This window comes from Carassius auratus, chromosome 32, assembly GCF_003368295.1.
Source record: "Carassius auratus strain Wakin chromosome 32, ASM336829v1, whole genome shotgun sequence".
NCBI classification, from domain to species: domain Eukaryota; kingdom Metazoa; phylum Chordata; class Actinopteri; order Cypriniformes; family Cyprinidae; genus Carassius; species Carassius auratus.
The window spans coordinates 21,625,981-21,652,072 of NC_039274.1; the positions used below are offsets into that span (position 1 = coordinate 21,625,981).

At 38.0% G+C, this 26,092-nt stretch overlaps 1 protein-coding gene across 3 annotated transcripts; it reads left to right on the top strand.

Moving 5' to 3' along the window:
• The first annotated feature begins 8 nt into the window (after positions 1-8).
• LOC113051833 (AP-1 complex subunit gamma-1-like) lies at positions 9-24,614 on the top strand. 3 transcript variants are annotated; one of them, XM_026215964.1, is made up of 23 exons: positions 9-136; positions 8,483-8,686; positions 8,799-8,923; positions 10,615-10,756; positions 10,858-10,954; positions 11,501-11,577; positions 12,584-12,679; positions 13,613-13,693; positions 13,781-13,879; positions 13,987-14,042; positions 14,249-14,362; positions 14,449-14,589; positions 14,999-15,053; positions 15,640-15,762; positions 16,234-16,323; positions 16,405-16,529; positions 16,651-16,755; positions 16,869-17,010; positions 17,410-17,536; positions 17,956-18,057; positions 18,137-18,297; positions 19,596-19,694; positions 21,217-24,614. In XM_026215964.1, exons 2-23 carry the CDS (start codon positions 8,486-8,488, stop codon positions 21,316-21,318), a joined length of 2,460 nt encoding a protein of 819 aa, XP_026071749.1. In that variant the 5' UTR covers positions 9-136; positions 8,483-8,485; the 3' UTR covers positions 21,319-24,614. The 3 variants fall into 3 exon arrangements, with proteins under 3 accessions (XP_026071749.1, XP_026071747.1, XP_026071748.1); XM_026215962.1 differs by lacking the exon at positions 9-136 and adding an exon at positions 373-592; XM_026215963.1 differs by lacking the exon at positions 9-136 and adding an exon at positions 599-981.
• The last annotated feature ends 1,478 nt before the right edge of the window (positions 24,615-26,092 follow it).

Here is a 26,092-nt window from a genome sequence, read left to right on the forward strand (position 1 = left end):
CTGTTCAGGTCGACTGAACGACCCCTGGCTCACTAAAAGAGAACCAGTTCCGTGAGTCCCACAGGAAGTGCCACACAACACTGCGCGGTGACGTCATCACTGACTGCCACGAGGTGACCGCAGCACGGCTCTTCAGGCAAGTCATCCGCCGGAATGACACGTAGCCTAGCGTTAAAATACAACTACACTCCACTGACATTAAACGAGTAGAAAAACGTGCACTGTACCACGCGTTTACCGGCAAACACAGCTTGGGATGTGTTTAACGAGGCGGATAGAGCGTCTTGCTATATTGTTTTAAAATAAACCACATCTATGCAAGCCATTTGACCGCGTTTTTAAATTCACATTCTTTTATTAATGCACGAACGCAGTTATAAATACTCATAAACGCAGAGGTGACAACTCCTCACATCCGCATTATTGAAGTTCTGAACATCAGTTAATGTAACCCTCCGCCTGCGGTAGTAGTTATCCCTCCGCCTGCGGTAGAAGTGCTGAGGCTGGGACCGCCGCCATTTTGAATGTCTGGTCCGTTCCTCCTTCCGTCGATTGACAAGATTGCACCTGTTTTCCGGTCTCGTAACGGCTGGTGAGTGGGAGCTCATTTTAACCAACTGAACGATTGTCCAGCTCGGAGCTGTCACGCCGCTCGGGTTTACTTTCTTCGTCTCTTGGGCTGCATGTGAAGTGCCGCGCGCAGGCTAGTGCTAACGGCAGCTCGCACCGGGGCGCTAACGGTCGCCGCTTGCTCAACTATCGCTCATGGTGCATGTCCACGGGGCGGAGGACTCTACCGGGCGTGTAATCGCAGTCAGACTGTAGTTTATGTACGTTTCGGGGGGTTTAAAAAAGGAGGTTTGTGTTTAATCCTACGTTAGATCGACGCTCGATTTGAGGCCTGATCACGTCAGACTCCGGTCTGTTAGCAGCGGACTCGCGCAGCGATTCATCCACCGACATCACGGAGCAATAACAAAGGTATTTATCGCAATTTAAAGAGCCTAGAAACGAGTATTAATAGAGGAGCGCGAACTTGACCAGAGCGTGATGTTTCGTCACCTCACTGTTTATCAGTTAGCTTAGCATCAGGCGGATCCTCAAACATGGAAACCTTCAACAATCTCGCTTAGCTGTACATAATAAGCCGTTATGGTGTTCGTTTTAAGTTAATGTAACGTTAGTGTTGAAGGTGAAGAATGTGAGGTGTGTGATGCCACTCCTTGTGTGTTTTAGACTTGTTTAGTCCCCAGGTAACGTTAGGGTCGAGGGAGATGTTCAATCATTCTTGTTGTAAGTTGCTCCATGTATGAATGCTGCCTTCAATATTGTCTGTTTTTTTTTAATGTCTGAACGCTTGTTGGCTTGTGTTGTTGTCTGATTGTCATGTCTGAACACCCGTTGGATTGTGGTGGTGGAGTTGGCATCTCTTCCTTGTGATTGTGGAGTAAGGTTACAGTAATAAAGGAAGTGCATGTGTGTAAACGTGTCCTCTCAGTCCCTGCTGAAGTTTGCATGATCACAGTCTTACATTTGCATCCTCTGTCCACACCAGGAGTGTTATTTATTTATTTTTTACTGTAAGTGGTTATTTTAAAGCTGCATTTTTTTCAATCAACTATCTTTTCATCTTTTAGTTAATTTCTCAATAAATAGCCTCTGCCAGGAATTTTTTTAATGCTTTATTCAAACATTTTCAAGTAAAAATAAATGTAATAGAAAATTACCAAAGTGTCAAGAATTAAAACTCCTCTATCCCTAATCCAAATGTCCATGATGATTTTTTCAGTTTACAGTCACTATTTGGGACTGACAGTATTATTTGCCTACAGGTGCCAGTCTGGATATGCTTCGTTCATTCAGTAAAATAAAGTAACTGCTTGAATATCTGTCTCTGAATGAACGGATATATAAATAGAATGACAGGATCAAAGATGGCACTGTCCAGAAAACCAGGACGTTTTTTTCACTATTATTGAAAGCATGTTATTAAATAAATGGTGCCAATCAAGGCATAGGTTTATCAAGCAGATATTTTAATCAAAATGTCTTTAAACGCTTTTTAATGCAGAGATTAGTCATGTTAGCTCCAGTAGATCTTCAGATGAACAGATGAGCTCATTTCTCCATCATACAGAGACCTCCTCGGTGTCTTGTGTCTGTGAACTGATGCTTTTTAAACTTCCCTCTTTATGATGACATTCTCAATTATAAAGTTGACAGGGATTTTTTTATTTTTATTTTTTTAAAATTTGTGCAGTGAATATTGGACAGTTTGATGCAAGGCACTAAATAGTGACTTTTTCAAATTTAGTCCCAGTCTTAATTTTTTTTTATTTTTTTTATTTCTTCTTTATGCAGAGCACCATTAATCACTGGGACAGTCCACCAAGATCGATATATTGCCGCTAATGATGCCACTCGGTCTTACTACAAAGTAATTTTTTATTACTACAAAATCCAGTAGTGAGTGAATAGTGTTTTTTCTTTCTTAATGTGGGTTATTACTTAATTACTAGTAATTATTGATGAACTGAAATTTTGGCAAATGAAGATATACTGTGCTTTTTTTTTTTTTTGCTAAATGAAAAAAAAAAATGGTGCATTACTACTAGTGAACATTCATCTTCACTAATACTTATTTTTGGCGGATTCTCCCCATGTTTGCAGTTATATGCGGTTGGCAGGAGAAACAATGCTCTTATTGTCTGGTAATGGGAGGTATGATCACGTAAAGCTGACCTTGAAGAAACTATTCTTCTCTTGAAGTAAAAAGCTGCCGCACCTAGGGTCACCTTCTGTCACTCTTCTGTCTTCTAAGCACTGAGCTGTAAGTGGAAGAGCGTGTGTTTGGAAAGCAGCCTGCGTTTTGTTGTAGTTGAATGACATGCTTCCTCTTGCTGTCAAGGTGCTTTCCTCATTCATTCATTCCTCTGTAAAGGTTATGGCAGGACTGATGTCACAATATTGGATGCTGAATTACAAGCCGTCATGAAGCTGATGATCTGCTTCTACATGGCTATGATTCTCAGTGTTTGGATGCCAGCTCGTTTGATGTTGAAATCCCATCTTGTGTTTCTCTCTTACATTTTAAATCCAGGGAGAGTAGCTCAGTGGCAGGAGCCGTACCGGGAATATGAAGCACTTTCTTGTCTCACACTTGTTCCCTTGATTGAGCCGTCTAAACAGCCTTATATCCTGAAGTAAGGCAAACTTTAATCTTCTATGTGCAGGGGAGAGGAGGGCTTGTGGGAGAAAAATGCATCCGATTCAATGTAGATCCTCCTAGTTCTGCAATACAAGGCAGACACACATTTTAATAAGAGTCCCACTCTTTAACTTTTGGATGGTTTGTTCCAGTGGTTTTATCTTCGTAGCAGTATACTTTTTTTTTTTTACTCTCCAAAGCAGCACTAGTTATTGGGGAAGTCCACCAGAAGTGATATGTCCTCATGTGCTGTTTAAGTGTACAACAGCTGTAGGGTTTTCTGAGTAACTATCTAGTTCTGAGATTTCTTGCTGCAGTATTAATCTACTACATTGCTTTAAAGTGCTAGTGCACCCAAAATTGACAAATGGCAGTAATTAACTCATGTTGTTCCAAGCCTGTTTGCATTTCTTATGTGAGAAATGGAAGATATTTTGAAGAAGGATTCAAACATATCATCTTATGTGCTCCACGTCTGTACAGGTTTGGGACTACATGAGAATGAGTACATGAAAGACTTTAGTTTTTTTGTGAGTTATAGCTTAAGTAATCATCTTGATTGTGTCAAGTCACTACCTGTGTTATAAAATGGGAAGTCCTGGTTTCTATTTGGTAAATGCAGCTTTCCTTCAGCAGTATAGTATCATCTGCTGCATGTCTTACCTAATGACTATTTTAACAGTATAGCTAACCTCTACAATGTACTTTGCACAATTTAATGCCTTACAAAAACATGTAAATTTTAATTATTATTTTTTAACTTTTCTATGCCGAAGATGTGCCAATAATTTGTCTACTATTTTTGCGTTCCTTTTTGACTTGATTGCATTAGATTGGATATATAAGAACACCCTTGTTTTCAGCTTAAGTTAAGCTAGAGCTGCTAATTGCCCTAAGCCTTCATGTCACCTGCATGGAGAGGTTTGCTAATGCTAACAAAGTGCCAAGTAAGCTGAAGAGGCAAGCATTCCTTCCTCAAAGAAAGCAGACTTGGCTTTTCATCAAACTGGCAGAAGACTAAGACCTGTGTGAAGGCATGTGACATAATACAAGAGGCTAGTTACTTATTGCTGGAGCTTACTCAAGTGGAAAAAATGTGATAGCAGAGACGCTGGTTTGATTGTGTCTTTTTGTCTGTCGGTCAAAAAAAAAAAACCTTGCACTGTTTTACTCATTTCTGCATCTTCTGACTGTAATATTTCATTTAAAATGTGGTAAAATTTGAATATGAAATTACATGGACATCTCTTAACTTTATAGTTAATATGTAGGCAGCTGTTATGACACCATATTCAATACAATTCAACTTTTTTTTTTTTATAACGCTTTTTACGATAAAAAAAATTGGTGCAAAGCAACTTTACAGAAAATGAACTTTCTGCAGTATTTAGTAGTGTCTTATCGGTGGCGATTGCCAGTTTATGTTCATATGGCAGAAATGTATGGAAAAATCTATTAAAGATGTAATCAAACAGATGATGAACACTACTAACAGCAATTATTAAATGTTGCAATCTTATAGCAAACTTATAGCAGAATTTGGTAGTTCTGTATGTTGTTTCAGGGTGAGCATCATCTGAGGTACTCTGAGGGTTTGGCATCATCTCTTCTCAGGTGTTCTGGATCCAGACTGGAGCTTGTGTAAATCCTGGTTACCACGGGATGATGCTTCCGTTACTGTATAGAGTGTGTTGAATGGTGCGCTGCGATTAGTTGAGAGGATATATCGCATTCTGCAAAAAATTGAGAAAACGTGACCCAATAACTCGATGCGAATATCGCATTGTGTAAAATTGAAAATTTACTTTTCAATACCGTCCAGACACAAACTCAGTTTGTTTAAAAATGGCGTTTATCGCATTTTTGAACCAAACTCTTAATTTGTACTTTTAGAAAATGTGTATTTCACACATAAGGACCATTCAGAATTAACTAGTGAAGACAAAGGTGTTTAAAATGGGCATGCTTTCAGATGGAGTGAATATATCACAAGACCTAAAGATTCATATCCGTTTTAAGCAACATAATTGATGTTAATTTAAAAGTCTTTGGATTATGCAAGTCTATTTTACTTTTTAGTTTTTTTTTTTTATATAGCGGCTTTACAATATATTTTATACTATATATCTTAAACTGGCTTTACTGATATAATCGCAATAAAGAGTGATATTAATGATGACAAGAATATCACTTTATCTGACCTTTCTCTTAGTATCACTCGGCTCAGTATGGCACGGCTCGGTTGGCGTTTCCACTGCAGTTTACTACCACTTTTTTTTCACGTCGTTATAGTTGCGCTGCCTCTACTGCCTGAAAAACATTTCCAATCTGCATCGCCCCATCAAGCTCTCGCTGGATCCTCTCCTCTGCTGTTAACGAGAGGAATGTCTGTACTTCAACAGACCACGAACCAATCATTTTTTTTTTTTTTTAAAGGTGCGTTTGTTGATTTGTGTCTCTGTGTCATAAGTTCAGTAACGCAGGTAGTGACTATTCTCTCTGGCCAATCAATCTGTGATCAGCAGAGTTTACACGTCACGTTTTGGTAACGGTGTGGTTCACTTGGAACCTCAGCCGAGGTGATATAAAAAAAAAAAAAGTACCTGGTACTGTAACCAGTGGAAAACCCCCAAAAAGTGAACCGTACCATGCAGTGGAAAAGCGCCATTTGAATTTCTCTTTTGAAAGCCATAATAATGAAAAAAAAATGTTTTATCAAAACTGTGAACTTGAGATAAAGGCCACTACATGTTTAATTCCTTGGAATAACACTTTGCTTTATCACATCATGCGTAGTTGGCCAATGACACTGCATAATTGTCATTAAATGCTCTTCTTTGCACTTTCCATCCATTTGCAATCCATCCGTAACCTTTGTTGTTCTGCAGAGAGCTGCTGAGAATGTCTTTGTTTAGCAAGTAATTACTGTAGTGCCTTTCTGGTTGGAGCAGCTTAATTAGGTGCTGCATGCTAACAGATTTAAAGTGCGGGGCTCCTCTGTGATGGAGAGCCAAAAGCAGCTCTCATCTCTGCACTGGAGGGAGGGAGGAATATTAGCTTTTCGTTGTGTCTTAGCTCTGTGTGTGTGTGTGTGTGTGTGTGAGATGGATCTCCTGGTGTGATTAATGTGCTTTCTCAGAGCAGTTAACAACTTGTTGTGCTCCATCTTTCCAGTGTTACCGATTACTTGGTTTTGCAACTTAAATTTAATTACAAGGTGACCTCACACTATCCATGCACTCCATTACTTTGTGTGGGGTGAAAGTACTGTAATGTTTGAACTTGAATGCCATGTCCATTCAACCTCAGTCTGCAGGGTGAGTCATTTCCTGTTCAGTCTGTTTATGTACTCCACATTTATATATTTAACTGCCACAAAGCTGTCCCTGCACATCCTACGACACCTTCCTGCAGTAATCCAGAGAGGTTGTTTTGATAGATGAGCCCCCTCTTTCTATTAGCAGCCCTGTTTCACTCCTTCCATGCTAATATCTCTCTAATTCTCTCGGTTTATGAGCTGAAGATCAGATTTCTCCTCTGTGGCAGATGTTAGCTTGACCTCTACGTTCTGTGCTTTCTTTACCCTTGTATAGATTTTCTGCATAGTTATTAGCCTTCATTTGGGATGCTAATGTATGTTTATTGGTTTTCTCTTTTGATTAGATGTCAGAGATCATTTTTGGAAAGCAAAAGATTAACCAGATTAACTTCAGTGTCTTGAAATTTCAAGTAACGTCCCTCTTACTGTCAAGTAAAAAGGTGTCCTTTTCCGTTTGCTCCAGATGTTTGTGTTAGAGCTGGATTCTTGTTGAATGTTGTAGAAACCCAGTTGGGGAGAAATAGGCAGTCATGTAATCTTACCACGTTGTATGTGTTCACTTTTAATTTTTAATCAGCCTCCAGTAGATTGAAACCTGATTCTGTTGAAGGAATGGAATTTCACATGTGATTCCACCTGCTTGTGTCACATTGGCTGATGGAGCTGATTATGGCCATATTCTGACGTTTGCCTTTTCCAGGCTGACTGTCCCCATAGAAGAAGATTGCTATGTGTGGTAGTCAATTATGAGATGCTCAGGGTCTTTCGGGATTCTTAGACTGATCAAGAGATCGCTCTGGGTTGTTTTGCTTAATTCATCTCGCAGAGCAAGAACGATTTCCCTATTTGCATCATTAACATGGAAATGCTTCATTTAGATTTGAAAAACCGGTTGCTGTTGTGGACTATCTGTCAAAGCTAATTTATTAGTTAATCTAATGAGAAATGTGTGCATTATATAAATGGAAATATCATTCATTAAGCCGGATGTCTAAACAAGTCAACTTGACGGTGTTTAAAAACAAAGCAGTCGTGGCGATATAGTCCAAAAAAAAGTCTTGAGATGCATCTCTACAAAAGTTGGTCTGAAAGAATATGCATTTAGAGGATTTAAAGGTGCAACTTTTCGGGAATGGTGTTTAGTGTGAAACCAAGTAAAGCATTGCAGTAAAATTGTCTAATAACGATAAAGTCCATTTTTAGTCAAAATGGATTAATCTAACCGCCTATCACACAGCAGAAATAAATGCAACAACAGCCAGTCAGTGCATGTCACTAATAAGTCTACATGTTCTGCATATCTCTGTATGAATTAGGGCTGAAAAAATTAGTTAGTAGTTACAACACGGACAAAAAAAATGGTCAACATTTGTCTTGTTGAATAATCTATAAAACACATCCACACCAGTAGTGATGGGAAGTTCGGATCATTTTACTGACTCGGATCTTTGAATATCATTCAGCAAACTGAACAAATGCTTTTTTTAAATAGAGTTCATTTTCAGCAGAATATAATTAAAGCTATGCAGTGTTTACAGGAAACTGAAATGATTAGTTCACCTCCCGAGTCTTCGGTTTGAAGGCATTAGTGCGCAATTAATCGAATGCGATTGTCATGCGCATCTTGTCCGTAATGCCAGTTCTGTGATCAGTTGTAAATGCCATCACATGCTTTCAGATAGAGCAACATTTAATACACAGAGCCGAAGTTCACATACAAGCTATGCTAAATCACTAAATATTTAATTGCGCGATTATGAAATCGTTCTGCGATTTATGAAAGCTGTTTGTGTAGCTTGTCGGTGAACTACAGCTCTGTGTAGTTAATGCTGCACCATCTGAAAGCATGGAAACTCACTTCATAACGTCAGTCGAGTGTTTGAAATAAATGATGTGGCTACATATATTGGCGCTGCTGTGACAGTCCACTGGCTGACACTGTGCTTTCATTACAGAGGATGCCAGCTCCGATCAGACTGCGGGAGCTGATCCGGACAATCCGGACGGCTAGGACCCAGGCCGAGGAGCGAGAGATGATCCAGAAAGAGTGTGCTGCCATTAGGTCATCCTTTAGAGAAGAGGACAACACATACCGCTGTAGAAATGTGGCTAAGCTGCTTTATATGCACATGTTGGGCTACCCGGCACACTTTGGCCAGGTGAGAAAACCGTATTTCAGAAATAAGTCCGGAGTCTTTAAAAGGGCTACAGAAGTGCCCACTTAAACATACAGATTTTTGCAGATTTTCATGTGCAAAATCTCATTTTCAGCTGGAGTGCCTGAAGCTGATTGCATCACAGAAATTCACGGACAAACGGATAGGATACCTGGGAGCCATGCTGCTCCTGGACGAGAGGCAGGACGTCCATCTATTAATGACGAATTGCATCAAGAAGTGAGTGAGCCGAATATGTCATCTTGTCTCAACACTCTCATGAATCAACATCTGGCTGTGTGATTGGTGGGAGTTTAATGTCACACTTGTAGGTGGAGACTGTAAAGAGCAGGATGATTGGGAGCTGCTTCCTGAGTGGGATGGCATTTTAAATTGCATTTCTTAAAATATATACATATATAGTTTCAATCAAAATTATTCAACCCCTCAGTGACTGCAGTGCTTTACAAATAGCTTTTCTGAAGATCCAGGATTTTATAAAAATACCATCTATAACGGTTTACTGCAATTTAAGTGATAACGTCAATAGATAATGTAATATTTTTTTTGTTAGGATTTTTTAATAACACCACTATGTCATAATTATTCAACCCTTATTCATTGCTGTTTTAAGTCACTGTTTTTTTTATTTTTTATAGTGGGGAACAAAATTGTCTTAAAACACTATTAGGCCTTTAGAAGCTCTATTAAAAAAACTTGCTTGAATTAGCTTGAGCCGTTGCACATACATAAACTTCTATGCCCATATAGAAGCTATAGATGAAATGGTTTTATCACATTAGAAAGTCTAAGGCTACATGAAGATTTCCAAGACATTAAAAGTTCCCAGAGACACAGCAGGCTGCCTTTATTCCTTAGCTTATAATGTGTTGTACCAGAAAACCTTTGAGTGTGTTGAAGGAAAAAACACAATATCATAATAAATTCGATCAGATCAATTGAGAAAAATCTGCAATGTACAGCCAAAGACTTGCAAGATGACCTGATGAAAGAATGAAAAATATTTTAATGCAGAGTATAAGAAGAAGAGTGGTTAAGTATGGCCTCTGTGTTGGGGCATCTTGCCGAATGCCACTCTTGACCAAGAAGAGCATGAAAGGCTGACATGAACTTGTTATAATTCATTTGGATAGACCTGTGGAGTTCTGGAAGAATGTTTTATGAAACCGTGTGGCCAAACTGGAACTTTTGTACCCATGGATCAGCGGTATGTCTGGTGCAAAAAAGCCAAAGCTTATAAACAGAAAAACACCATCTCCATGCTCACACACAATTTCACTTTTGGGGGTTGAATAATTTTGAACAGGAATGTTTAGAGCCAATTAGATTTTTATCATTATTCATCAATGTTACATTCTCGTAATCACTCAAATGTGTATTAAGAAACTTTCTCTAATAGTTCACTGATGCCTTTGTTGAATTGTTTTCATAAAACTGTTCTCTGCAACAAAATGCCTTGCAGGTCAAAGGGGTTGAATAATTGTGATTGCCAAACCAGTTCCCTTGTTATTGTAATTATCACAGTTTTTCTTGGGCACCCTCATTTTACATCGAACGTCAAGTCGCAACCACACGTGATAACAAAACTATGACTGAAGATGTACAATTTTGGTGTATATTTTTTAAATTCTAATTTCTGGTTAAATTCAAATCTTTCATGCTCTCAGCGACCAGTCCTTCACTGCATAAAACACATTGTGGTCAGAACGAACCATGTTTGGGCAGATGCATTTATCTAAAGCGACTTGCATTGCATTCAGTCTCTGTTTTTATCAGCTTGTGCATTCTCTGGGAATTAAACCCAAGACTTTGGTGTTGCTACCACCATGTAGCATTCCTGTAGATCATAGAGTAGAGCATTTGATTTCCTACTTTTGTTGCATCCTCTACATCTGATGTTCTCTCTGCAGTGACTTGAACCACAGTACGCAGTATGTGCAGGGACTGTCCTTGTGCACCCTGGGCTGCATGGGCTCATCTGAAATGTGCCGTGACTTAGCTGGAGAAGTGGAGAAACTGCTCAAAACATCAAACTCTTATCTGAGGAAAAAGGTATTTCACCCTTCTTCCACGGCTGAACGTGGACTTCATGTCCAGTTGCTTGTGGAGCTCTGAATGTGTGAAAGGTATTGATATTAGCTCTTCACCTTCAGGCAGCTCTGTGTGCGGTTCACGTCATCCGCAAAGTCCCGGAGCTGATGGAGATGTTCCTGCCAGCAACAAAAAACCTGCTCAGCGAGAAAAATCATGGTGAGAGCTGCACTCTTTAACCTTTCCCATAGGTCTCATTTTATTGTCATAAAAAATGAATTAACAGATGCATCTTTCCTGCAAAGTAGGACATTTCCTTCTTATATGTCTTAAACAAATTGGGAAAATTAATGCATGTTAAATACTTTTTTTTTTTTTTTTTTTTTAAGATTGAAATCGCTTAAATTTTTCTTTAATTGCAATATCGCAATTAAGTAAATTGGGTAGTTTGATTTAAGGTGTATGCTGCTAACTTCTAAAATGGAGAAAAATGTATATTTTTTTTGTAATATAATGTCCTAAGCATTGCATGTTTTCTTGGTGATATTGTTGAAATGTTAAAATGCGAAGTTGACGCTCTCATGTAAAATGTGAGTTCCCCCGATAAGCTTTAGGAAACATAAGCTTTCTTTTTTTCATGCACATTCAGCAGAAACAGGAGAATATTGCTTCGCTGTTCATTCTCCTAATGTAAACACACTTGCCCATGAGTTATATAATGAAATCCGATTAGGAAATAAGTGTATTGTTCTGTGTTTTCTGCAGGAGTTCTCCACACATCTGTTGTCCTGCTCACTGAAATGTGTGAGCGAAGTCCTGACATGCTTTCTCACTTCAGGAAGGTACGTAGCAAGCATTCAACCCTTGACCTTCAGCAGTCCCCTCTAAAACTGTTTGTGCACCACATCAGCCACTCTGATACAAAAGCACTCTTATCAGTTGCTGATAGCATTGACGTGACTACTGAAATGAGACTGTAGTCCTTACTGAAATCTGGATGCTTGTCCCTGATGTAGCTGCAGGTGTGTTTATCTCACTGGGGGATGTATCACAGGTTCTTGCTCTCTGTATATCTGCTTCTACTCTTCCCACCCCCAGCCTGATCTACTGTGCCAGCACACCCACCTCTCATGCTCATAACCGTAGCATTATGTTAAGCTCTTCTCTGAAAGTGACTCTCTTTTCCAATTCCCCCCTAACATCTACTTCATATTTTTTCTGTCATTTGTCTTTGTTACAATTCCTGCATTGTGTTAGAATGAGAAGGTAAGAGGACATTCTGGTTTCATAGCTGGTGCATGCTTAAAGAAAAGAAAACAAAAAACTCTCATCATGATGGTCACTGTAGATGTAATCCAGTTTTTGGTTTTGATGTATTGTTTATTTCTTTTTTCAAATTTTTTTTTTGCAGTTGTTGTCATTTAAGTGTTATTTGTTTTGTTTTTGTTTTTCAGGATTACGTAGACATCATGTACATGTTCACTTGTCCTGCGTTTACCTTTTAGATTAATTTCTCTTTCATGCGGTCACTATTGGGTTGTGGGTTTTCCAATATGTACATTATAATGGGGGCGCATATGAAATGGAGACTTTTGCCAAATTAATAAGGATCATGTTAATGCACACAGAAAAAGTACCAAACAATTAGAATAAACACTGACATGACCTCCATGTCTAAATGTGTAATGAAACCAATCTATTGGAAGATGATCAACTCAGGGTGCCTACGTGTATTGACACTTACTGACCCTTTTTTATGTGCTGTCCTGTTTTGAAATCTCTACGACCCTGCTGTTATCCTTCTGATAGTCTTTAATTTCTTCTCTCACTGTTTTTTTTTTCTTCTAGCTGGTTCCACAACTTGTACGAATCCTGAAGAACCTGATCATGTCAGGATACTCCCCTGAGCACGATGTGTCTGGCATCAGTGACCCTTTCCTGCAGGTAAAGACACATCATCTCCTGTCGGTGTTGCTCTAATTAAAAGTGCCCTAAGTGACGTTGCTTTTAAGTTAGACATGCCCCCTTTTTTTTTAAACCAGGACTACAAAGATAAGGTTTAGTCCAGTAGTAGTTTTGCTGCGGTAGCAATATTGCACTCTTCCATGACAAACTCAAATTTGCTCTGCGCTTGACTTAAACGATTCATCTCACCATGCCCCCAACTTCCTGCTTCCCTTATAACTAAGTTACATTCTAAGTATAAATAGTCCACCTTGTTGCCAGAGGCTATTTACACTAAATCTGCCCACCAATTCGAATAGTAAACATTACAGAAGACAGTGGACAGTCCTCAGATGTCGTACTCCTTTTGATGTGATCGACCCAGGTTCGAATCTGCCTTTTGGTGAACTTTTTTCCCTCCCATTACAAATTTCACATCACAAAAGCTTTTATTTTCAGTCAAAATTAAGGAAATAATCATAGTTGAAAATAAAGTATCGGGTTGGTGTAGGGAGGGCTTTATTGTCCCAATAAGGTGGCATCCATTTAATACTTTACATGCATACTGTTTTATAATGTACTTCAATACTGATGTGCAAATAATTGCCACTATTTGCAATTAGTAGTATAAACAGCAGAAAATCCTGCTATTTTAGCAGTGTAAATAGTCTCTTTCGCTATTTACACTTAGTGCAAATAGCTGCTGCCTAAAATAAAATCTCTTAGCATTTTTAATGCTGCAGTCGATGTGAATTAAATTCTGTAATGTACCTCATGTCATTTGTTTGGTCAGTGGCAAGTAATTGATTTTTAGAGTGGTCCTTAAGTTTGCAATCCATTGTGCATCATATGAGATGATATACCTGTTCTTTATACCTTAAAGCAATCTGATGAGCTCCTCTGGGGCACACTGTGTCTCTTGGCATTTTTAAGGTGCGGATATTGAGGCTGCTGAGAATTCTGGGAAAGGGTGATGATGATTCTAGTGAAGCTATGAATGACATTCTTGCACAGGTAAGCCATCTGATTAGATTCACTTTATAACCAAATTACTCTTTCTTTATACCTTCTAAAGATTTCCCGTCAAATTATTTTTAATAGGTTGCCACAAACACAGAGACGAGTAAAAATGTAGGCAATGCTATCCTCTATGAAACAGTTCTTACGATTATGGACATCAAATCAGAGAGTGGCCTTAGGGTGAGTGTTATTTAGATTGGCAATCCTGAGTGGTTCATGTCAGTTTTATAACATTTAAAAGTGTCTGCAGGAAGTGGTTGAAAATGCTGTTGTTTATATTATTACAGGTTTTAGCAATTAACATTTTGGGACGTTTTCTTCTCAACAATGACAAAAACATCAGGTATGTGAGTGTGATATTCAGGCTTGGTTATAAAGTGAGCAGAGAGAAAGCAGTTTAATGCTGTTCAGTGATGAAGACATTGAGTGATCCATCGACTGAGTGTTATAAATGATGATCTCATCGTCTCTGACACCAGCTTTACTGTGGGCTTGAAGGAGCTTAATTCATAATGCTAGGGCTTTGACATTATGACTCTCCCTGATCAGATATGTGGCATTGACCTCTCTACTGAAGACCGTGCAGACAGACCACAATGCTGTGCAGAGACATCGAAGCACTATCGTGGACTGCTTGAAAGACCTTGATGTGTCCATTAAAAGGTCATTTATGTGCAGGCTATATGACTTTTTTATTTCCGTAATGGCATAAGAGGTTGAGTCCCACTGATTATGCTTTCCTTCCACAGGCGTGCGATGGAGCTGAGCTTTGCCCTGGTTAACGGCAACAACATCCGGGGCATGATGAAAGAGCTTCTGTATTTCCTGGACTCCTGTGACCCTGACTTCAAAGCGGACTGCGCATCAGGGATCTTCCTGGCTGCAGAGAAGTAAGGCTGTTTATTGTAAAATTATGCAAGTCATGTTGCGCAGAACTCGTGTTAGGGAAAGCACCAACGATTTCCATATTGAATAGTCTGTTATTAGAGTTTTAAAATGGTGTAATAGGCCGGTTAAGTGAATTTGATCTAATTTAATAAGCAAGCACTTGAGAAATAAAGAGCTGTTCAAGTGAGTTGTAGAGCAGCTCGTGGCTGTGTGATGATAAAATGAGTGATCCATCGGCAGAAGCTCATTCTGTTGACACTTTTATATCTGACAGCACTGAAAGGGATTTGGTTAGGAGTGTTCGAAGAGATTTACTTGCTTTGATGCTTTTTGCCTTGGTGACTTGGTTTTATATTTTGCAAGCTTTAAACTGCTGTTTTGCACACACATCTAACACTTGTTTTGTTGCAGGTATGCACCCTCCAAAAGATGGCACATAGACACCATTATGAGGGTTTTGACAACGGTAAATGTCTTGCTCTCATTCTTTCTTACTAATAATCTGCTTTACTCCTACCATTAAACTAGGTCATATTCATGATAATTTGAGTTTATCTTTTGATGTCATTTTAAAGTTTTGTAACGTTTGCTGATGAGCTCTTGATATTGAGTGTAAACTGTAAAGAATGATCCTATTATCTCCGACAGCATTTCTTAATCTTAGTCTTGATGTTTGCTTTGAGTTCTGTATGTCATTTAATGCTCTTGTTCCACCAAAATGCTGTTTAGTTTTTTGGGCCAGGGATCTGCAGAAATCTTGAGCCAAATTATTCCATAACCTGACCACAATTAAGCAAGTCCTTAGGACATTTTAACATACACCATAATTTAATTCCGTATAGTTTTGCAGTAGTCTTTCCAGATTGAGTCCCAGTTATTTGTTGCGGACAATATTTTGTCCTCTGGCCTGAGAAGCATTTTAAGAGTTGTTTAGGCCCAGAGCCATGTTTTTTTTTTTGTTGGAAATGGATAAAATAGCTCACTTTTGGTGACATGGTGGTTTAAAAAAAAAACCTTCTTATGTACCGGTTTTGTTTTATCTGCTCTTGTAGGCAGGGAGCTATGTCCGGGATGACTCTGTGCCCAACCTCATCCAGCTCATCACAAATAGTGTAGAGATGCATGCCTACACTGTACAGAGACTCTACAAAGCCCTCCTGGATGACATCTCTCAGGTTAGAAGCATCTTAACACTGTTTTTATTTTATTTTCTTCACTGGCCTTTAAACTTGCAAACCCAAAGTGCAAAACTTGTCATCTGTTAGTTTCATACAAAAAAAATTAAACAGCCAGAACTTTAAATTCTCATGTTTTTCCAAAACCATGTGACAGATTTGGCTTCCTTCAAATGCAGTGTTCATGCTGCTCTTTTCCATTCAGTGTATGAAAGTAGATCGTGACACTTGCTGAGCTCCAATATATAATGACATCGAACTGTTGAAAAACATTCATGCATCTTGTGTGTCTATATTCCTAGTTTTAATGAACTCATAAAATTGCTTTGTGTGAGCAACAGAGTGAAATGTATACCATACTCTAACCCTGAATGCATCATACTCCATTCAAGGATTGTTTGGAATGACATTTGGATGACTAAATGTCAACAGAATTATGTCTGTGTGAACTTAGTCTAACTTTTCTTATAGCAACCTCTAGTGCAGGTGGCATCCTGGTGCATAGGAGAGTATGGAGACCTGTTGGTCTCAGGCCAGTGTGAGGAGGAGGAACCCATTCAGGTAGATGCCCTGTATGCTCTTCAACCACACATATGCTCTTAGTTTGAAGGCAGAACAGTTGTATCTGATTTCATGTCACAGGTTTCTGAAGATGAGGTCCTGGATGTTTTAGAAGGTCTCCTCGTTTCTAACTTGTCCACCCCTGTAACGAGAGCTTATTCCCTGACCGCTATCATGAAGCTGTCCACCCGCTTCAGCAGCGTGAAGTAAGCAATCCTATTCTGAAGCACTTTTGATAAAAGCATGAGGATGTATTTTCTTGAAATGAGCTTGTGTACCCAAGCGGATGAGGTCATGATCTTCCATTTATTTTCATTTTCTCTGCAGTCGAATCAAAAAAGTGGTGTCGATATACGGCAGCAGCATAGACGTGGAGCTGCAGCAGAGAGCTGTCGAATATAACGCACTTTTCAAAAAATATGATCACATGAGGTAAGAGATCACCTACTGTTCCAGACTCATGTTTGTCACACTTCATTTTCATTTGTAATTTAAATTAAGCTTCAGTTTGTTATCCTCACTCTTTCTTCCTCTTTCCCATGAAGACCTGCATTGCTAGAACGAATGCCTATTATGGAGAAAACTGCTAGTAACGGCCCAACAGATATTGTTCAGACCAATGGAGAAACCGATTCAACCATCCTGGACACAAAACATCTGCCCAACATTACTCAACCAGCCAGTCAGGTGGGTTTCTAGAGCATGGTTTCTCAATCCAAACCTGTGCACATAATAGGCATCTCAATAATCTGACTGTGCATTCAGCCTCTAAATGTGTGTATTTTCCTCATAAACATGCAAAAAAACAGGATGTCAACAACGCCAGTATACATAACACACCATTACTTTGCTGAAAGTACATTGCATTTATAATGCATGCCTAAAGAGCACACCTCATCTACAAAAAAAAATTATTCTGCAGTATGAAGTGGCAGTGTAGTTCATTGAGCGCTCTACTAATGATCTGATGAGTTGAATCAGGTGTTACCACATAAGGGAGACGTCCAAAATGCATGATCTAGCCGAAGTGGAGCATGTAAAAAAAAAAAAAAAAAATGCTAATGTTCTGTGTTTCATGTTTTACAGGCGAATGATTTATTAGACCTACTTGGAGGTAATGATGTGGTACCTGTTATCCAAACAACTGTTCCCACAAAGCCTGCGTCAGCTGGAGGAGAACTGCTGGATCTGCTGGGAGACCTTTCTCTGACGGGTCAGCCTTCTGCACACTTCTGCCGCTCCGTAGCAAAAACACGATTTTACTGTAGCTAAGTTCACTTGCACTTAAATAACCCATTTATTATAGGATTGATTGCTCAATCAGATTGTAAAGCTGTCATGTAAACACCTCAATCATTCTGACTGAGCTCGATCTGAATGAAAGTTTGATCGGATGACAGCTGAAATAATCTGATCAACAGGAATAAATGAAGCATGTAAATGCTTGAATCAGACTATTTTCTCAGTCAGATTCAAAAATACTTTGCGTATTTACACTGTGTTTTGATGCATTTGTGTATGTTTTGTCATATGCTTAAGTTTTGTTTGAGATGCATGTAATGCACATGCAAAGAAACATGTGAATCAGATTGCAATGCCCTGCTTATACCATTGTACCGTCTCCCTCTTTAGGTGGTCCGACCCCGACCCCTGCTCCTTCTGTACCCATGTCCCAGCCCTCTTTCCTTTTAGACGGTCTCACTTCACAACCCCTCTTCAATGACATTGCAGCGGGTGAGCTTGCATTAAATTTCATCATAGTGCTTCATTCAAAATAGAACAGTGCAATTATTATATCTGTTTCTTCTTGCAGTCATTCCGCCAATGACGGCGTACAACAAAAATGGTCTAAAAATTGAGTTCACATTTGAGAGGTCCAACCCCAATCCCAATATTGCAGTTATCACCATCCACGCCACCAACTCCAGCGAGGCTGACATGACAGAGTTTGTGTTCCAGGCTGCAGTACCAAAGGTTTGTTCCTTTCCTCTAGTAGTTCTTGTTACTGAGAACCTTAGTTAGTTAACTTGGCTAACCATTTCAAATGCAAGTTATTTTTTTTTTATTTTTTCCCCTCCTTTTTCTCATCACTTAAATGCACTTTTTTGATGAAGGACTGAATTAGGACTGGTTAACACTTGTTTGCATAATCCACATAGCATTTCTGCACATGTTTAATCAACATACTATGAATAAATTAACTTCCCACTATTCCCACTGTGGCTTTTTTTGCACATTTATAGACATGCAGATATAAATTCATATTCATTTACTGTGCATACTGAGAATATTTTCTTAATCTGGTTAAGACAATCACAGAGTTCCCCAAGCATCCTTAAAGCCTTAAATTCACATTGAAGTCAAAAAGTCTAAATATCTAAAATGGTATAACAAAAGTCTAAATTGTAAAGAGGTCTTAAATTTAAGATAGAAAAAGTCAAATTTCATTATTAAACTTGAAAAGGCTACGATTTCATTCAAATAAATGTGAGTACTTCAAGTCAAAATGCGAGTTGAAGAAGGTTATAAGAAAGCATAGTTTTATCTCATCTTTTTGAATGAGCAGCTGGAGGCAATAAAGCATAGACGTTTTAAAATAAGTCTCAGAGTCCCAGTGTATTTCAGGCGTGTTTATAATTAAAAATTACACAGTATGCATACAATCTTTTCTTTCTGAGTATTACTGGCATTTTGGTTACCAAAAAATTGTATCTGGCATTTAATTCAATGTAAGCTTTTATAGCTTCTTCTCTTTTCTGCCCCGTCACAGGAAGAGAAGGCTTATGACCTTAAAACATTTAGTATATTGATTTTACCAGTCTTTTTAATTGCTTTATTTAAACACATGATTGTATAAGAGAAATCCAATATTGAACAATGTATAGTTCATATGTATTGGTATAAAAGTACATTAACTAGTTTTATAATGTAAGCGTATATTGAATAATTCTAGAGTATTTTAAACTCGCAGTTGGATGTGTGCCACAGCCTGTTTAATCAAGACAAGGAATCTGAGATATAATTAATTTTAAGATTAATTATGTTTGTTCTGTATGGACATACAGTATTGTATTTGTGCAGGTCTTAAAAGCTTTTGATTTTTAAAAACTCTGCAGATACTCTGCAATCAGGTTATTGAATTCATGTGAAGCATACACAATCAGAATATGAACAAATTCCTATTAATTTTGGAATTTTCACGTGCATGCAAACATGATTATTGTATAATATCTGCTCCAGTCAAATGCTTAACGGTTTGTTTGTGTTGTTAGACATTCCAGCTGCAGCTTCTGTCCCCCAGCAGTAATGTAGTTCCAGCCCTCAACCAGGGAAGTGTCACGCAGGTCATCAGGGTTCTCAACCCACAGAAGGTAAGATGTTACTGTGAGCCCAGGCCAGTTTCCTATCGCAGTAGATCTTTAGAGATCAGTCCATTCATCCTGAAACGCCTTCAGAAGTCTGGATGAAATCAGAGCAAGGACAGTGGTTTTAGTGCCATGTAAAAAAAAAAATCTAAGATTACTTTATTCTCCAAACATTTTGACTTTATTCTCGTAGTATTACGACTTTATTCTCGAAACATTTTTACTTTATTCTCGTTGTTTTACGACTTTATTCTCTTTGTATTACGACTTTTTTCTCGTTGTATTACGACTTTATTCTCGTTGTATTACGACTTTATTCTCGTTGTATTACGACTTTATTCTCGAAACATTTTTACTTTATTCTCGTTGTATTACGACTTTATTCTCTTTGTATTACGACTTTTTTCTCGTTGTATTACGACTTTTTTCTTGTTGTATTACGACTTTTCTCGAAACATTTCGACTTTATTTTCGTATTAAGACTTTATTCTCAAAACATTTAGACTTTATTCTCGTTGTATTACAACTTTTCTCAAACATTTTGACTTTATTCTCGTAGTATTACGACTTTATTCTCGAAACATTTTTACTTTATTCTTGTTGTATTACGACTTTATTCTCTTTGTATTACGACTTTATTCTCTTTGTATTACGACTTTATTCTCTTTGTATTACGACTTTATTCTCTTTGTATTACGACTTTATTCTCTTTGTATTACGACTTTTTTCTCGTTGTATTACGACTTTTCTCTAAACATTTTGACTATTTTCGTAGTATTACAACTTTTCTCAAACATTTTGACTTTATTCTCGTTGTATTACAACTTTTCTCAAACATTTTGACTTTATTCTCGTAGTATTACGACTTTATTCTCGAAACATTTTTACTTTATTCTCGTTGTATTACGACTTTATTCTCTTTGTATTACGACTTTTTTCTCGTTGTATTACGACTTTTCTTGAAACATTTCGACTTTATTTTCGTATTAAGACTTTATTCTCAAAACATTTAGACTTTATTCTCGTTGTATTACAACTTTTCTCAAACATTTTGACTTTATTCTGGTAGTATTATGACTTTTCTCGAAACATTTCGACTTTTTTTCATATTAAGACTTTATTCTCAAAACATTTAGACTCTATTCTCGTTGTATTACAACTTTTCTCAAACATTTTGACTTTATTCTCGAAACATTTTGACTTTATTCTCGAAACATTTCGACTTTATTCTTGAAACATTTCGACTTTATTCACGAAACATTTCGATTGTATTCTCTAAATATTATGACTTTTTTTCCTCAACGTGGCACTAAAACTTGCCAAATTGTATAGCCCTACAACTCGCACAGAAAACCATTCACGTTTTAAAGTGTGATTTTTATCAGAAAAATCTCAAATTAGGTTTTCCACCTCAAGTTGCGCCGCTCTAGTTTGTCACCAGTAATGCTTACATTTACAGCAATTATGGATAAACATCATAATGTCATGTAGTTTTTCAGCATGCGCCTGACCTGCTCTTTTATTACAGCAACAGTTACGAATGCGGATCAAGCTGACATACACTCACAAAGGCTCTCCTGTACAAGACCTGGCCGAGGTCAACAATTTCCCCCCTCAGTCCTGGCAGTGATCTGCTGCTACCCTTCTGAATCTTAAAGACCCCCAGCAAGGGAACTATGGGAAAGATGTCCCCTCCCCATTCCCAAACGATCCCCCGTGACATCACCACAGACGCTGCCCTGGGGTTGCATGGGAAGCAGTGGAATCTTTCTGACACAGTCAAGAGTTGATGGTTTGAAAACTGATGATGATGAAGACAATTACAGCGGCAGTGAAAATCACAAATATCTCAGTACATATCTTTTCATTTGTTTCTTCGCCCGTCTGTCTTTCTCTCTGCTTCGGGGTTGGTGCAAAATGTCCATACTCACACTTGCACTTAACGTTGTGCACTTCACTTAATCTGTCTCTGTAGTGCACACTCTCTGACTCACCCTGCCGCCCAGGGCCCTTACATGGGGAAACATCACTTGTGGCCACTATACGAAAAGAGCTGCTTGTTTGGTTTGTCTGTTTTGTTTGATTTTTTTCATGTTTTTAATGGGTTTGGTGTATTTTAAGAAAAAGAAAAAAAAAACATACTGAGTTAATTGCAAAAGTCTGAACATTTGCACCTTAACCATTTCAGAATCAAGAGGAAAATGGGTTGTGATGGCGCCTTAAATCATCGTTGTACATGGCATTTCTTAATTTTCGTGTAAGGTTGATCTAATGTCCTGTAATAAAGTATATCAGATGAATGCTCAGATACAAGCGATGTTGTGGCTGCACCGTACTTCACATGAAAGCGTTGCAGCTCATTGTGTGTCAGCAGTAATGTACACACTGTCAGATCTGTCAAGAAGTGCTTGACTTACATCACATGAATTGGCAAGTTCATACAGCTCATACCTTGATTTCTTATTTCTAAGCAGGGCATTGACAATGAAACTGGAGGAGACTGAGAGAGAGACTATTGCTCGTTACGGTTTGCGCAGTTTACATCACCCAGTGGTTTTGCATCATCAAAGCTGTACACTTTTCCCCAAAAACCCTTAATTTGGCATATAGTTATTTTGTTTGCCTCTACTTATCACAGATGGTGTGTTCTTGTGTTGTTGTTTTTTAATCTTCAAATACATTTATATAGATTTGAACATAGCCTACACTAAAGAAGTTTGATTTTTAGATTGAGATCTATTAAAAATGTAAAGTAGTCGAAGAACGTGATCTTAAAATTCAAATTGATTTCTCACTAAATTAACACAACTAGAGGCCCGGCGATATATAATGAGGTTATGCTCAGCGTAGATGCTGTAAATATAGACTATGAATACAAGGCCTTCATGAATGTAGTTATATGCACTGAATGGACTGTTTTTTTTTTCGTTTGACTCTCTGCAGTGATTTGAAGTACAGAAATATTGCCCGATTTAAAGCAATGTGCCTTTGTCATAACCGGTTGAAAGGAAAACCCAGGAAGAGCAAGAACATGATGTCTGGAGAGTAGAGGACTTTTTGTTTTGCTGTCATTTCACTCGAGTTCTCGTTCAGAGGGCGTCTTAAGTCGAGTGTCGGCGTGTTTTCGTGTCTCTTCCAAAGGCAGTTAGCAACATTAACCTGAATATACCTCACATTGTCTTCGTGTTTCGTCTTTGTCGAGTCGGAAGAGCACTATGACTGTTTCATCAAGTCACGTCATCTCTCGCTGCTCTACGTTTTCTTTGCGTAATTACATTCACTATGCCACACTAAAGTCTGGTGACCAAATCAAGAGATGTTCTTTGGGCTTGGGAAATATTTTTAGTGATGCTATGTATATGAAGAAAAAACAAAAGACTTCTCATTCTATTAGCCTCTTTGTGTTTTGTTGCGATTCTTTCGATTTCTTGGCTCTTTGTGTCCATACCGAGGGCTTTTAAGATGCATCAGCGGTTTCTTTTCATCCCTTGTTAAGATCCCGTTTTCTAAGACTTGCTTCAAGTGTGTATAATGTTTGAAGCCCTCCCTCAGAAGGTAGTCTAATTTAACAACTTATCTGTTTATTGGAAAGAAAATGTACTATGTGCTGCCTGTATATTGTATATAATTGTAAAACGCATCAAAAAGATCAAATCAAATAAAAACCCCATTTGAAGACCTGTGACGTTCAGTTAGGGGTGTAATGTGCACATGATCTCGAGTTCGCTTTGTTTTTATCTAGATGTGCGGTGGATCGCAGTCATGTACTACTGAAAGAATTAAATACTGCGTATGGATGTAATTTCTCTTTTCAATATGGTGGCCTGCAGCTGATTTTTTTTTCTCTCTCTCATGTACTCGGTTATAAATAATAATGCAATTTAAAGGGATGGCTCACCCAACAAAAAATCTGTCATTTAAACTCTCCCTCATGACTTTCTGTAGAACACAAGTGTCGGCAATTTTTGTCCAAATCAAGACTAGACTCAATTGATTTTCATTTATATGGAAACCTTTTAAATTTTAGCATCTTGTGCTACAGGTTTGGAATAACCTGAACCGTTCTCTTTATAGTAACATTGCTATGTTGAGGAAAGCTTAAAAACAAAAAAGTTTGAAGTTAGTTTTCCCACAAACCACCTCAATACAGTTTAAAATCATGCATATTCCCAGTTTTTTTTTTTTTTTTTCTGGAAGCACATCCTGTTTCAAAATCGGACTTTCTGAATCTGCTGCTTCTTTAAGATGTTTGCGTATTGAAGAGGGCGAAACAGCCATCTGTGAACTTGCCACATCATCTCTCAGCAAGTTTTCTCACACTGCATGTGAAATAAGCAATGCAAAAAATTTAATTTCCACTCTTTATGTAAACTTCCTCAAGTAATGCAAGCTAAGTTCGAATTCTCAAGTCACCACTGTTCACACTATACCTTGCGATACATGCACAGACCTTTGTACATTTGGAAATATAATGTTGATTCTCCAACTAATCTTCATTAAGAAGTAGACTTTCTTTCGCTCAGTCAGGGGGAGTTGAGCATCATTTGTTTGGGTGTAACTGCTTGACCAGCTGGACTTTGTATCACTTGCTTGGATGATTGCCTTCAGAATCCATCTGAATCCCTTTGTAATCTGTAAAGGTATCGGTTGTTTTTGAAGTGTATCTATACATGTGCCCCATGCATCTCAGATATTTTACACTTGCTATTCAACACATCTGAACTTGTGCAGGAGGGGAGGACGACCCCAGCGAGTCTGACATGCTGAACTGAATCACAGTCCCATGTCCTCCAGGAACGAGTGCTGGACTGAATTCATGACGATGGATGAAAATAACATGGGATATTTTAGACTTATGCTGTGTATTATTGTCTTTGGGTTGGAGAAAATGATCAAATGAAATAATAATAAAACACTCAAACTTGATGTTTGTTGTTTTGTTTTTGGAAACAAGTGGTTTTCTTCAGTTGCAACTGAACCGAGTCTGTGGAAAACCATAATGAATGATCTAGTTTGAGCTTTATTTAATCGGCTGTCACCCTCTTGTGTTAAACTTTGAAACTGCTAATTCTTTCCCCCTTCAAATTATTTTAAAATGTCCTCCAGAATCAAAAAAAAAAAAAAAAAGCTTTCAAAGGAAAAGTTAAAATGAAAATGTACTCTTTCCCAGGCGATCCAAGATTAGGATGAGTTTGTTTCTTCATCAGATTTGGAGCAATGTAGCATTGCATTACTTGCTCAGCAATGGATCCTCTTCAGTGAATGGGTGCCGTCAGAATGAGAGTCCAAACAGCTGATAAAAACATCACAATAATCCACTCCAGCTCATCAATTAATGTCTTTTGAAGTGAAAAACTTCAAAAATCCAACATTTAAGAAGTTTTTTTTCCATTTAAACCATGATGACCATAAAGATGATGTTATTTTAATGCATTTATTCAGGTTTCATTTCATAGGTCTGATCACATGTGGCAAAATTTTATATTGCAGTTATGATGTGATCACGTGCCTGTCTCCATCTCAGCATTTGTACTGAAGCTGCATTACATTTTAAATGTTTTCAGATAAATTCTTCCACTAGCAACGTCCAACATGGACCTTTATATTACAGCTTAATTTGAAACTTCGCCATAGCAAAGAGATAGCTATCATAAATCATAATTACCTATTTGTATTTTAGGTGAGATAAGATTAAAAGTCTGGGTCTAGGGTAAAACAAGATTTATACAGTCTATATAGTTCCCAAGATTGTTTTAATGCCACATACAACAAAAATAAAAGTTGTTGGTAATAGATGTGAATCCTGGGAACATAAATTATTTAACCCATTTTAATTTATTTATTATGAAACGCCTCATTTCTTCTTCGTCTTCTTTCTTACTCAACCTTGTTATGTTTCCCATCACAGATATTATGCTTTATATTTTTCTGAAATGTCAGACTTATCTCAGTATGACTTGATTTATAGCGTGCTGCTAAATGTATGTTCAGTTTAAAGTTTAACTGTTTCAAAACACATTGCACAAGAAGAGCGAGTCATTCCAGTTTTTAGGTGCCAGAGGTCAGAGATTCTTGATAAGAGAGACTCTCACTAGATTTACAGACTGCTCATGGAGGAAGTGCCATTTTTATTTTTATCAGAAACCCTTTTGGTTACCTAAAGGAAGTGGTCGATTTTTTTTTTTTTTTTTTTTCTGGAGAGCTGCATACACAGTAAATGTTCAACCAGTCTTTAATTCTGAATGAAATGAGATTGATAAAAATCAGCGACCCCTGTCAAACCACCAGTTTTAGATCAAGTATGCTTATGAATAATTCAGCAACGGATCTGTAGGAAATGGGCGGTGTCTATAAATAATAATTAGCTCCGCCCCCTCATGTATATTAATTGGGTTTATTTGACA